The following is a 14,504-nucleotide window of genomic DNA, read 5'->3' as shown; positions in this document are numbered from 1 at the left end:
TAACGGTACATGCCAACCCTCCCGATTCAGGCAGGAGATTCCTGATTTTCAGTGAAAAATATTGCTAATTTTCACCTTGTCCAGCGTAAAATAATTCTTTCTCCACTGCATTCATATTGCACATTTTTTGTCTCCTAATTTCTCGGTTAAAATCTCCCTCCCAGGTGAGCTGGAATGTTGGAATGCATGATTAACAAAAGAATTTTGAGGGGTTCCTATGTGTCTATAGCTGTCCTATGATATGAATTTTAGATTTCACTTTACTATAATACCGCCACACATTTGGACGTACAACATACTAACTCTTCTGATGTGAATGTGTTCTGTGAATGCCTATTCAGTATAAAATATAAAATCAAAATATTTGAACACAAAAGGGGGAATTTGCTATTGGTCCGTAAGTGAAGAAGCTTCCACTCCCATGGGACATGGTATTGATAAAAAGGTAGCTACAGATAATTTGGCAGCTGTTCTGCAGAAGTCACTTCACTTGGCACGGTCTAGTATTCCGCCCCATTCTCCTATTGGGAACGGTAGGTTTCCTTATTCCTAACATATACCTATCACTCCCATAGCTGTATTGTTGGACTAGTTTTTATGTTCGAACGTTGAAAATGTTTTTGTCTTTGCCTCAAAGGTGTAATAAAGTTATTTATCAGAACTCTGTGACAAGCAACCATCCCGTCGTGAGGAGCCGTAAAGTGCTCTTTGTGGGCGTGCTCATACGTGCTTACTGTGCGCCTTGGCAACGAGGCAGGGAGGTCATACTGAAGCGAAAGCTTGCCCTGTAGCTGCTCGAGTTAGCACCACAGTATGGACAGTAATGCGCCCGGGAATTCTGGTGGCCGCGGAGGCCTTGGCGGCTTCTTCGGAGGGTCGGGGCCCGGGTACTCGCACGCAGATTTAGCTGGAGTGCCATGTGAGTGATGGGTCGAGGTGGGGGATTAACGAGCGTCGTGCACATACTTGGTCTGTGAAGGGTTGTGATACGAAGGGTTGGTGGACAGGTTAACGTCAAACCACTAGGGGAAGTTCGAAATTCGAATAGGGGAATTTGCAACGGGCTTGCCTTGGGATATTTGGCCAAGAAAATATGGGGTGGGTTGAATTACCCCTTGCTGACGTTATACGTGTAGGGCTGGCAATGTACTGTGGAATCCCGACAGCGAGGGTGTCATAGATTGGGAAATGCGGTTAATCCGCGCCCCCGTAAGCATTTTTTCCTCACATTAGATTAACCATGAAGACATGCAAAATAACCTAGCAGAAGAACGCGTCCGGTAATGTTGCGTCTAAATAATTATTATGTGCTATTTATATAGCAGTTTCACGAAACCGCAACACGTATACAATTATCACTAAACCAAAGACACATTTATTGACCTCGAAGCAGTGCTGGCAATGGGCAAAATGTACCGGGGAACTCCCTCCCTCGTGGTTGAAGGGGTAGCAGGCAGGGGACGTTGGGCTGGGGATGAGTGTTTGAATAATGTGGGTTCCCTGAATATAGGATGCTTGGAAGACCCTTCTAGGTCTCCCAAAGTCTTTGCGGATAAGTGCTATCAGACTGGAGTTGGGCCTCACATATTGGTGGGGCCAATATATAAAAATATGCCTCTCTGCATGCCAACATTTTGGACGCCAATGGAAATTCTCTCTGTTCAATTATATGAAAGATCTCTTGAGGGGTATCTTGGCTTCTTCCTCGTTCTTACTGTGGTTTCATAAGAGATGTGGGAACTTCGCTAGTCTGATCTCCCAGGATTCTTCAGACAGTGATTTTGTGAAAAAAAGGAAAGTCATTGTCTGGAACAGAATTTCTGATTATGATGACCTGAACAGATTGTTATTGTACAGGGATAACCTACATTGTTTTTCATCTTGCAGAAGTTCCCATCCCAAAAACACTGGGATCTTTATCTTAAATTCTGTTTAAATGCTGTGGATGCACCGGGGCCCAAATTGGGTATAGTGAGAGATATGTGTAGGTGCCGGATGTGCGTCTCCCACTAAATGGAATCATTGGCCCACTTGGTACTAGAGTGGCCCTTTTTCTTGGCAGAGCGAATTAGCTTACATTCTACTGCCTTGGTCCTGACTAAAAACTCATGGGAGAGGCTAATGGTTACTGCTAACCAGGCATTAATAGTTGTTTTCACATAATATTTACAGGAAATCTTCCAGGGTTTGAAGAATAGAATGAGGGGGAAGCAGCATGGGGGGAGATTTGGGACTAAGTAATGTTCACATTGGTTAGTTACGTTGACGTCATTTGATGAATTGTTTTATATGAGTAGTCATTTTGTATAGGCTTTGTGTTATTTGTTCTTATCTTGGTGTAAAAGTTTCTTGTAAACTGTAAAACACTTTTAAATTAAAGAGTGCTTGCTGCTTTTCGTGAAAACAAAGTGCATTTTGGGAACAAAAGAATTTATCAGTAATTTAAATGTGCATTCCTTCTGAGTATGCAATGTACACTGGGTATGGTGCTCATTTAATATGTTGTCACCCTAACTGTAAAATCTGTTCAACGCATGAAGCATACATACAGCTTTGGACTGTTTTATTGTTTGTTTTAGCTCGCCTTGTGACCAAAGGGGTACTTTCACATGTGGTTTGTAAACTTGTTGCATGTCTTTGGGGGCAGTGGGCTCTACATGGAACGGAGTTCCGGAAGTTTTATTCCAGCCCAATTCCTTCCCTGCTCGGATTGATCAAAAGCTGAGTTGGCCTTGCCGGTATTCGAACCTGCAGATGAGAGGAATGAGCGCTCAACCCACTGAGCTATTTTACTGGTGATTATATAGAAAGTGTTGGGGGTGGACCTAGACCAAAATTTGTGGGGCGGGGACTATCCCATCAAATGTTGGGAGAGGGGTCAGGCTTCAAAGACTGTGGGGAGGGACAAACTCGCTTGTGCCGTGGCATCCACTTCTTAACTCCTAATTAGATTATTATTATTCTAGTGCAGCTTCTATGTTAGAAGTACTTAACTTTTCACTTGTCAAACCACACATTTAAGAACTGCTGTGATAATGATCTGTCTCCTGTCCTGTCTTCCCAACCCTTCCAATCACTCCCCTAACATGCAAGTGAAGTGCTAACCCATATCATGATTTCATTATCCTAAAAATGTATGCCTACTAATGCAGGTGCTAACAATGTCATGCTTTACATTAGTAATGGTCGGGACTTTAACTGTGCAGCTGCCAGCACCATTGCCTGCCTTGGCTCTGTATGTTAGACAAGTCAACTTGGCCCAAAATTTGGGGCGGAGGCTAAAGCCTGATCATTGGGCAGATGTTCACCTTTTAAACCCAATTAGCTGAATTTACAGATTCCTGCAGAGTGCAATCCTAATGAGTTATATCTGGATCATACCTTCTCCTTGTCTTGTGGGTCAGTGTCTCGCCTCTGGTTCTAACAACCTTGTTTCAATTCCCGACCTTTAAAAACGCTACAGGTGCAGTGTTCACTGGGATCAGGGCGTAGGGGATTTTTCAGATCAGACATGCAGGATTTTTTTCTGGATATGGGGAAATCCAGCTCTATAGCAATACTCTGTACTTGCAGAGGAGCAACCAACCAAATTTGTAAAGTTGTATGTTGTGCTGGGACACAGTCAAATCTATGTACGGTTTGCCTTTTTTGCGGTACATGGGTCTGTTTTATTTCTACTGTTGCACAACCCCAAAGTAAGTTTGTGACATTCTTGCAGCAAAACTATATTTCTTCAAATCGCTAGACGCTCCGCTGAGTTATTGTCTTTTGAAAACATTGAGGTCTTAGCTGCAGGTTTGGATGCAGCAATATTTTTACTTCAGATTGGCAAATTCAAGATGGCATTATGAGGTCCTTTGCAACCCAAGATAGAGTACAGCAAATAGTTGGGTTGGCTACTATATCCAATAGTCAAGAATGTTTTTGCTGTATTGATGGCTGTAGCTCCCCAGCAGCGTATATGAAGGCGTATCCATTTGGCAATACTATAAGCGAATATCTGGTTATTAAACTTACTGTGTGCCGTCATTGGAAGTGTTAGGTGGGCTTATTGGTATTCCTAGGGGGTGCAGATATTGTCGACTATGTGGTGAGTTGATATTAGAAAAACATGCCACCTCATCACTGGCTGTACAAGTTTGGACAAGTTAAGGGAGCGTTTTTTTAAGGAAATATAGTTATGATGGTTCATATGCAAGGACTTGGGGTGGATTTTTTTAACAAACTTTATTTAACTTGATTGCAGTGTGTTACAGGGAGCCCAGTCTCTTCACCCATGGATTCATATTAATCTAAATACGTTCTGTGGTACACATCTAATTTTTTCATAACATTTGTATTATATGGTTCTTACTGGATTTTACATATGCAATACATTTACAGTTCAGTATTTGTTGACATGCTTCAACATCTAGTTTTGTAGATTGTTCATGCATAACAGGTACGGACCCCATATGTCTTTGGCTCTGCTAGATTTTACAACTGTACAAACTCTTCCTTATCGTTGGTATATGTAAATTCCTTTTTTTTAAAAACTACTTTATTCCATTTTTCCAACAGACAAATTAACATGCAATAACTTCAACATGATAAACGTAACCATCCTAAATGCAACAGTAACATGACCATTTCCCTCCCCTCAAACGCCCAACCAGCTATTTGAAATCGAAACCTAAAATGTATGAGCAGGGGGAACGGGGAAATCCATACCTTTTTATAAATACCTCAAAGCTCAATATTCAACTCTAATCAATTTCAGCAAACATATTTTTTAAGTGTACTTATTTTCTTTTCTTGGAACAAGCTTAATGCCGTTCCAAATTTAGGAATTCAACCGCCCCTCAAATATTCTTAAAGAGCTTCCTATTTCTGCATAGTTAGCACCACTCTTTCAATGTTACAAATTGAATACATTTCTTCCAACCATGAGTACAGTTTCGGATAACCATCCAACTTCCAATTTCACAATATTATCTTTTTTGCTGCTAAAGCTCCCTTCAAAATCCAGGTTACGTGATGTCCTAACTTTTTTCTAGGATCGGATCAATGTCTCGAAGTTAAAATCATTTTCCTCATTCACTACTCTGGTCATCACTTCGGTTATTCCTTCCCAAAAATCTTTCACCTTGTAGCATTCCCAAAACATGTGCCCCTATGTTCCTCGGGCGTGACCACAACCCCAACATGATTGTTAGACTCAAGCCTTGCTTTTTGCATTTGAACCAGTGTCCAAAAAACCCTGTTCAATATCTGCACTTGATATTCTTTCCCTCTCTTTCCCTCTCTTTCCCTCTCTTTCCCTCTCTTTCCCTCTCTTTCCCTCTCTTTCCCTCTCTTTCCCTCTCTTTCCCTCTCTTTCCCTCTCTTTCCCTCTCTTTCCCTCTCTTTCCCTCTCTTTCCCTCTCTTTCCCTCTCTTTCCCTCTCTTTCCCTCTCTTTCCCTCTCTTTCCCTCTCTTTCCCTCTCTTTCCCTCTCTTTCCCTCTCTTTCCCTCTCTTTCCCTCTCTTTCCCTCTCTTTCCCTCTCTTTCCCTCTCTTTCCCTCTCTTTCCCTCTCTTTCCCTCTCTTTCCCTCTCTTTCCCTCTCTTTCTCTCTCTTTCTCTCTCTCATATATATTTAATGACATCCTCTTGATGTTTCCACACAGAGCTTCCCATCTTCCTTGGATCATTTCTTCATCTAGGCATGCAGACCATGCTGTCACGATCTTATTTCCCCCTGAATTCCTGCTTATACATTTTTTGATGCCTTATTCTCTTGACTGCCTATTTTCTTAATGATACTCATTAAGTCTGAATTATCTCGTTTTTGCAGGTTCACTGCACATTTCTGTTTGCGATATTTGCCACAAGTGCAGTCAGATCAGCTGTATTTGAGTATACGGCATTGGCTGTGAAATTCATCTTGTTGTGTATACAGTTTCCCCATTTCTCGTCCTCTTTCCATTCATAGTTCAGCGACAGATTGTCTGATTAAGAATAGTGTGTATGCGTCGCACATCTTCCTGTCGTTGCACCGGTTGTGAGTTAGTGTCCCCCACCCACAGGTTTCCTGGTGTGCTTGAGAACCATCTTAGTATAACCCAACAAGCCCATCAGTGGGTCCAAGGTTACCATCTGGCAAGTAATATCACTAATTGTTTCAAACGCCTGTTCCCATATTTGTTTTAACTCTGGGCAGCCCCAGGCCACAAGAAGACAGTCAGTCTGCACCGCGTTGCATCTTTTGCATCTCCCCGAGGATTCTGGGAAGTATTCTTTCAGCTTGGCCGGTGTGTAATAAAACTGATGTAGATATTTAACATTAATTCATTTAAACGTTGTATTGATCGCCCCATTTCTAGTCCCCATGCAGCAATACCTGCAAGTTTCCTCCGAGATCTTCTGCCCCATGGTTCTCTCCTATTTCTCGAGGTTCCAACCACCCCCTTAGAGTGCAAGCTCATAGAGTATGATCATGAGGTCTCTCAGCGCTCCAGGGTTCCCTGGAGCAATTTATCCATTGTGTGGGAGACACGTGGCTGTTCAGCGAGTGGCAAACACTTTGCGCAGACTCACCCTTAATCTATAGCATAGAAATATGTCCAGCGCTTAGTCCCTTACCTCTTCTCCCCCCCCCTCCAAACCTCCTCTTTTAAGCCCTCTAAAGGTATAAATGTTCCCTCAGGAAAAAGTTTGCTTAAGCGTGTCACCCCCAGCCATTTTATCATAGTTACAAACCCTGACTCACCGGTAATTGGAATTCCCGGTATGTACAGTACAGGGAGTCTGGGTAATAGAGGTCCTACCGCCCCCCCCCTCCCACACCCCGCCCAGATTTATTTTCAATGCGACGCCAAGCTCTACTGGCCATTCGACCAAATCAAACTCTTAAGTTGTGTCTAACGGTGCTGCCACTATGGAGTCCTCTAGCTGCACTGCCGCAAGCATCCCAAACATTTGCTGGAGACCGTATGTTGCGGATCTCCCCGGGATAAAGCCTGCCTGATCAGCCCTCCCCATAGTTTGCATCATGGCCGATAGTCGAGACGCAAGGGTTTTTGCTAAGATTGGGCGGTAGGAGGAGCACTCGTTGCTGGGCTTATCTGGTTTTAATAACACCGCCACTATTGCCTTCCTCAATGTTTCTGGGAGACGTCCTGTTTCTAGGCTGTGTTGGAACATTTCCAGCACGTGGGGGCCTAGCCTGTCAGCGTAATATTTATACAATTCTGCTGTGTAGTCTCGGCGGCTTCCTATTCGGCAAGGATTTTATGGCATTGAGCACCTCTGCCAGTGGTAAGGGGCAGCCTAGTTGTTCCCTTTGGTCATCCGTGCACCAGTGTAGGGCCACCCGATCTAAATACTCTTCGATGTCTGCCTGAGAGACTTGGGTTTGGGAGGAGTACAAGTAATTATAGAATTTTATTACAATATGGCCATATTATCTCGTGTCCTCAAACCGATCTTTCCCTTGTTCATCTGCTATGGCCACTATCCTACCTCTAAGGTTATCCATTTTGGTTACCCTGGCAAGTGAGCGACCCAGTGTCTGCCCTTCCTCATATTGACAAATATCACTCTGTCCCCCAATATAGTTAACCTCCCGGAGTACCAGCTCTTGTAACATCTGTAGTTGTTGCAAAATCTCCACTTGTTCTTGATTTGTCAGAGTGGGGGTGGCCGCCTGTACCCTTCGTATATCACTCTCCTTGGCTGCCAGTTCTCCTGAACTGTGAGTATCCCCACTTCCCTTAATATGCATTCCCTCTTATCACAATCTTAAAGCTTTCACACAGTATCCTTGCGTACCCCACATTGGTTTAAAAAAAGTTATCTACGGCAGCTGTTGGACTATACCGAAAAACTATGTCTGTCAGGCCCTCGCTATTAAATCGCCATGGGAGCCTTTCTTTGCCCTCTGCACGGGGGTGTTATCCGACAGAATTCGGGCTAGGATCTCTACATCCTTCACTCGCTCTAGCAGTGAGTGCGACATCAAAATCTAGAGTTGTGGCACGTGTACTGTCATGCTTTCTGTTTCCTCACCCTCCAAACATCTGTAACCTCCCTTGAGAGGGACATGCCTTGCAGCCTATCAGTCCCTTTGCCCCCAATCCTAAGGTCACCCCCTACTGGGTTGAGTTCAGGCTGAATAAGTTCATTTAAGTCTCCGGCCCATATTATCTCCCCCCCAACCCCCCAGCAGCCGGTCTATCCTGTCCTGATTCGGACCATAGTAATTTGCGTATATAGTTTCCCTTGAATAGTGCCTTGATCTACCAAAGCTCTGACTTCCCCATCCTTGACCCCCTTGGTTTGGTGAAATCCGACTGTACTATGTATTGGGGTGTTCACCCCTCTTCCGTATGAGGAGTAAGACGAGAAATATCTGTGGCATCCCCAGGACCTCCCAAATCTGGATTCCGATGAAGTGTGTCTCCTGCAGGAATGCAATCCTGTATATACAGCAAGACTTTCCGACACTTGTGGGGCAGTTCAGTCCCCTGACGTTCCAGGTACAGAAGTTATTCGTTGCCATTTCCCTCTTTTAAGGTCTTGATGTCTCCGTGTATCCCTACTCTCCAGCGAGGCCCTGCACAGCATGTACGTAATAAGGATCCGGGCCAGCAGCCTAGGGCCTGAGCTGACCAGACGTCCCATAATTCCAAAGCATAGTAGCGTCTGTATTGTTCCCTCCCCACCGACCACCCCAATTTGTCAGTGATTTGCAACACTCCCCACCCCCCATACACACTAAATCTAAGCTTTCGCTCAAGGGTCCCGCCTTCCAAACACACCATTGTGTTCACTGTGGCCCCTGACCCAACTGAGCCTGGGTAATGGTTAACGTGTAGTATCATGTTGCATCAAAGGATATACATTGCCGGGTATGCTGTCACCCGTTATTCCCCTGTTGCAGGAGGTTTTGTGGCTGCAGTTCCAGGAAGGCATTGGCTTCATCTGGTGTCTGAAAAAAGATTACTATGCTTTTGTGCTCATAAGTGTAGTTTAGCTGGGAACAGCATGGCATATTTAATGCCTCTGTCGCGTAATTGGTTCTTGACCTCGGAGGCCTGCACTTTATCCGAAAGGTCTGGATAAAGTCTGATTGCGTCTCCCCTGTAGGTTACCGTCCCCTTTTCCCGAGCCTTGCGAAGAGCAGTGTCTCTGTCCCAGTAGTTTAACATGCGGGCTATGATCGGACGAGGCGGTGCTCCAGGGATCGGTCTCTGCATGCTGGGTATTCGGTGCGCTCTCTCCGCAATGTACATCGGTGAGAAGTCCTCTGGACCCCGCGCTTCTCGCAGCATGTTTTCCACAAAGGGCTCCCATGTTTCTCTGCTCCATGTTTCTCTCTGCTCCACTGACTGGAACACCAATGATTCTAAGATTGTCCCATCATGACCTGGATTCTAAATCGTCTTGCTTATCAGTGAGTTCCCCTAGTGTGCGCTGCACCACCGCCATGTCCCTGGACAATGACTTAGTCCTGTCCTCCATCCCTGACACTCGACTCCGTCCAATCGCTCTCCATGTCTATCCAGAGGGACCTGCATGTGGTCGACCGTGCAGGCGAGTGTGTCCAACTTTGCATCCAGGGACAGTATACTGGCCTGCAGCTGATTAAACATCACCTTAGCATCCTGAAACGCACCCGCTGGATCTTGAGGCTCTGTCTGGGCCCTTGGTACCGAGGATTCCTCCATCTGTTTGTTGGTTTTGCTCTGCGATGGTGTATCAAACTGCAGTTTAGATTGTTGCTTGTTTCCATTGCCGGATCGGGACATCTCCCACGTTCTGGTGCCTGCAGGGGGTATGTAGAGGTGTCACTTGTGCTTGATCGTAAACTTGCGGATGATCCTCGTTCGTTGCTCTCAATTGCTCTCTTTTGCGGTACCTCTGCCTCTTGCAACCCCAAATGTTGTGCAATATCCACAGGTGTTATGACAGTGGGGGTACTTTGCTGTTATCGCCTCTCGTTCCCAGATCAGGGAAGCTTACGGGGGGGGGGTGCAAGTGTTTTTATTATTATTTCTTTTCCTGCCATACGAATTGACCCACAGCCTTCTGTAGGGTGAGAAGATCCCGTTCTGGAATAAGCACTGGTGAAGTGTGGAAGCTGTACAAGCGCTCCGGAAGGAGGGCCATCTAGTTCCATTGAGGAAGCCATTCCTTGGCTTCTTTCAAGAGGTTGGGGATATTGGCCTTCGATAGCTCGGAATTATTTACTTTACTTAAAAAAACAGAGCACACCATCTGCATATAGTGCCACTTTGACATTGACCCCCATATTCGAAGCCCTGAATATTTGGGTGGAGGCGGATCCTCTGGGGTAGAGGCTTCATTGCCAAAGCGAATACCGGAGGGGATGGGGCGCAGCCCTGTCGAGTCCCCTTGCCCAGAGCTATAGGGGAAGACTATTGCGAGTTAACCCTGGGGGAAACGTGGGCTGAAGCCGAATCCCCTTAGGACTAGTTTCAGGTAGTCCCAAGACATGCTATCGAAGGCCCTATCCCAGCAGCGTGGTGAGGGCTATTTAAAAAAGTGTGGTTGGCGTAGGGATTTTTCGACCAGAGGGATGACCACTGTGTTGAAATCCCCTCCCAGGATAAGGTTCCCCTCTGCAAATTCCCTCAGTGTCTTTGATAATGAGGCAAAGAATAGCTCCTGGTGGGCGTTGGGACCATACAACAAAATCAAGGTGGTCTTTCACCCAGAAAGCTTTGCCACCAACATGATATATCTCCCCTCCCTGTCACGTAAGACTTTCAGCATTTTCACAGGGGTACCTTTTATGTATCACAATGGCAACCCTCCCACCTCATATTCTGCATGCCGCTGGAGGCACAAAACCTTGTGGGGTACAGTTTGTTAAGGCGGAATGCATCCAAGGGTAAGCGATGCGTCTCCTGAATATTGGGAGCAAGGAGTTGAGGGTGAGGATGCTCATATGTGTGTGAAGCTGCAGAGGGTTGGCCCCTGAGGTCCCCCACCACTGAGCCCGCAATTTCAAGCACTGTTGCACGTTGTGGTGCCAACAGGGGATAATGGAGTGGAAACTCAGCGAAATCAGCCTGAGAGTTTTCTGAAATCTCCAAAGAATAGCCAACCATGACATTGTATCGACAGTAATGAGTCAAGCTACTAGGCATTGTGTTATGGTGCAAATAAAACTTCATAAAGTTGGAACAAAAAATAATCTCAAGCCTTTCTAAACCCTCCAACATAATAAACAATAACTTTGTCAACAGTAATGGGCATAATCCGTTGAGGGTGCCCGATCAGTGTTGTCTCGTTCCTTCAACTTCTGATAATAGGGAGTCCAAAGCAACAAGCGCAGATTTGCGTGTGGCTCTTTAGTTGGTGAACCTCCCTCTGTAGCTTTAGTTCAAAGGTGTGTGGCCCACACCTCAGATCTGTTGCGGTGGTCAGTCTCTTCCCTAGCAGCATCATTCAGGGGTATGTGGAATGTCCAGAGACTCGTAGATCCTTCAGGTGGGCTATGCGCCACAAGATCCAAGCGTGGGGTCGTCGCCAAGGAAGTGCACCCCTTGGGTCTCCTCCTTTTGTCCTTCGGTGTAGGGTCCGGATGGGAGTTATCCGGCTCTCCAGCTTCCGGGATGGCATCATTGTTTGCTTTGAACATTAAGTCCTTCACTTCCTCCTGAGTTAATGATGTAGTGCCGGTTGTGAAAGTCGGAGATCAACTTGCATGGGAAACCCCATCGATAGAGGATTTTCCTGGCCTGTAGCCATACAGTGACCTTTTGCATAGTATAGGGCGAGGGGTCTTGAAATAATGTGAGATGTCCCCCGGAATTTCACCGGCTCTGACCTTCTAGCCGCTGCCATAATTTCTTCCTTTTGATGGACAAAATACACCTGGGATAGGACGTCCGGTAGCAGGTTGCGTCTCGGTTGGGCGGAAGAGTAAAACCAATGGTTTCTATCCAAGACCAACTCCTCCAAATCTCAGAGACCCAGCAAAAACTTGCTCTTATATAGTCTGGGAGATCTTGGTCTGATACTTGTCGCGGGAACTTCTTGTAGGCGGACATTATTCCATCTTGACCTGTTTTCCAGGTCAGCCTGTTTCACCCAGACGACCTCAATGTGTTCCTCGATGGTCTGTACTCTCTTGGTGAGCTGTGCGCAGTCATGTGCTTGTTCACTTGTTGTGTTTTCCAGGTCGTTCACTCTGTCTTCCATGCCCACCAGGTGTGTAGTCGGGTCCGCAATCGACAGTGCTGGGGAGTCCTTAGATGTTTTTATCTCGTGTGTGATGTCCTGTTTGAATCTCTTCAGCACGTCTTCGAGGTCCCTCCTGGAGAGAACTGGGTCTGGGGACGGAAGGGTTGCTGGGGTGAGTGGATGTCAGCTCTTACTGCCTGCATTCGTGGGTCCGCAGAGTCTTGAGGTGCTAAAAATGCAGGAATATCGTTTGCTTTCCCTTTCCCTGCTGCTTGGGGCATTGTTGAGGGATCTTTATATGTATGCCCCTGGAGGTAGGAGCTGCCCCAGTGTAGCTGAGTTGTCAAGTCCTAGGAAGATCCCTAAAGGGCCCTCAGCGCGGTGCAGGCCCCAGCAGTGCTGGAGGGCGGCAAAGCAAGAGGGGTCTGCTCTATTGATGGTGGGGTGGGAAGCCAAGCCCGGAGAGCCTCTGTCTGGTCTGAGCTGGGAATAGTGACACTGGTATTTGGGGGGGCCGGGGTGGGCTGGGCTCTTATCTAAGGCTTTCCATGTGGTAGAGGTGTGGTCTTGCTCACACACCTTTACAGGATGGGCCAATGTCCCTCTGTTGTTGAAGGTGTGTGAAATCCAGAGCACCAGGGACTCTAAGTGGGGGAAAAGCTTTGTCTGTCTAATGTCCGATCCTCTGTGTGCTTCACAGGGGCCTCCTCGCCACCTCCCAGGGGAACGCGCCACCCTCTGTTAGGTGGTGTGGGCGAGGAAGGCACAGAGTGATTTATGTCAGCGGGCTCCGGGCCCGCATCGTAGCTTTGCTGGAATCAACGGCAAGGAATGGGGAAGAGGGGCACATAGGATTTTAAGCTCCAGGTCTAGGCACTCTCCCTGCTCGCTCCACACTGGGTCCTGCTAATGCCGTCCCTCCCCGACGGGATCAGAGGGGTTGGATCTGATGGGAGCGGGGGGGCCACCCCCCTGGGTCCTCCTGTGTGTTTGCACACTGTCACCCGCGCCTTAACTCCGCTGTCGGGCGAGGGCCACTGCTATTCCGTCTCCCAGGCTCCCGCTGTGAGCGGGAACGGGTCTCCTCCATCTCCTCGATTCAAAGCCTGTGCCGCTGGGGGGCTAGGTTGTCAGGCGGGTCAGCAGGGCTGTCTGGCGGTCCCTCTTCTGTTGGCTCGTCTTACATGCCAAGGAGACTGCAGCGCCAGCTTGGACGCACAGGCCGCCATCTTGGTAGGGCGGGTGCTGCAGCGTTGAGGGAAGTAAAGCGTTCTTCTGCGGCTTCTCACGCCGCCATTTCGGGACCAACCCCTCGATCAGGGACACCACTGGGGGGGGGGGGTAATCGTAATCATGGAAGGAAAAAGATGCCTTTCATAGCCAAATAACGTAGGATCGGGCGCACTTTCCCGGAGCTCACGGCAGGCACGACCGCATGGCGTGCTGCCTAGCCACTCTTTCCTGCCTGAAACGTTTAACTTGTGCACTTTTGCTGCAGATGGTTATTAAGAGTGGCTAGCCCTCTAAGATGTCTGTGCCACAAGATGTTTGCATGTTCTTTGGCCATCTTGTTCCTTGGTCACGTTAGTGTTTGGCCTTCTTCCTGCCCTCTCAGGGCTGGACTTGCCTTTGGATTGCCTGTTCCTGGATGAAGCTGCTGCTTTTGCAGGCAAAGCAGTGGTGTTGCCGGATATGGGGGCTGGGCCTGTTTAGTCCCTGTTCACACCCTGGTGCCTGAACATCTGTTGCTGGGCAGATTATGTGACCAGTGGCTTTCCACGATTGGATAGCCGCTTCCAGTTTGAATGGTGAAGAGCCTTACCAATTGGAGACGTGCACAAGCTTCCAGTCCCAATCTTGGATAAAAGGGCTCCTCCTGCAACCATTACGCAGATAATCGTTGGAGCCAAGACCCCTATGAAGAAGTGCAGCACCTGACTACCTGTGGACGACCTTTGCAGCTGTCCAGCATCGACTCCAGTGAAGCCCTGATCTCAAGAAGACCCTTGTTGGTGAGTCTGCTACCAGGACCAGTGATCTGTGCCTTAGCCTTTGGAGGTCCCTGGACTAACTGGTGGATAGACCAGCTCTCCCGTTCCAAGTGCATCTTGGAACTTGGATGATCTTCGGCTTGTAATACAAGATGCACAACCTTGCATTTTCAGCCTTCTTGCATCAACACAAGCCATGCAGGACCTGCTCCTTTTGTTAATCCATTGAAGATTTCCCGTTGCCACCTGATAACTTTGACTGGCGTTGCAATCAGTCTTTTTCCCTCCTTGAAGATGTCCTGTGGTCACCTGCTCCACATAAATCTTCTCGTCCCAAGGGT

General features: G+C 47.2%; 1 protein-coding gene across 1 annotated transcript in view; it reads left to right on the top strand.

Moving 5' to 3' along the window:
* Positions 1 to 651: 651 nt before the first annotated feature.
* Positions 652 to 14,504, top strand: part of LOC138472562 (mitochondrial import inner membrane translocase subunit Tim23) — a 540,823-nt gene continuing 526,970 nt past the window's right edge. The window contains exon 1 of the mRNA XM_069610797.1: positions 652 to 919. Coding sequence (XP_069466898.1) covers positions 814 to 919 — 106 coding nt within the window. The 5' untranslated portion in view covers positions 652 to 813. The remainder of the gene's footprint in view (positions 920 to 14,504) is intronic.

This window comes from Ambystoma mexicanum, chromosome 8, assembly GCF_040938575.1.
Source record: "Ambystoma mexicanum isolate Mex_15411 chromosome 8, UKY_AmexF1_1, whole genome shotgun sequence".
Lineage (NCBI taxonomy): Eukaryota > Metazoa > Chordata > Amphibia > Caudata > Ambystomatidae > Ambystoma > Ambystoma mexicanum.
The sequence above is the reverse complement of the archived record's forward strand: the minus strand, read 5'-3'. Positions and strand labels throughout refer to the sequence as shown.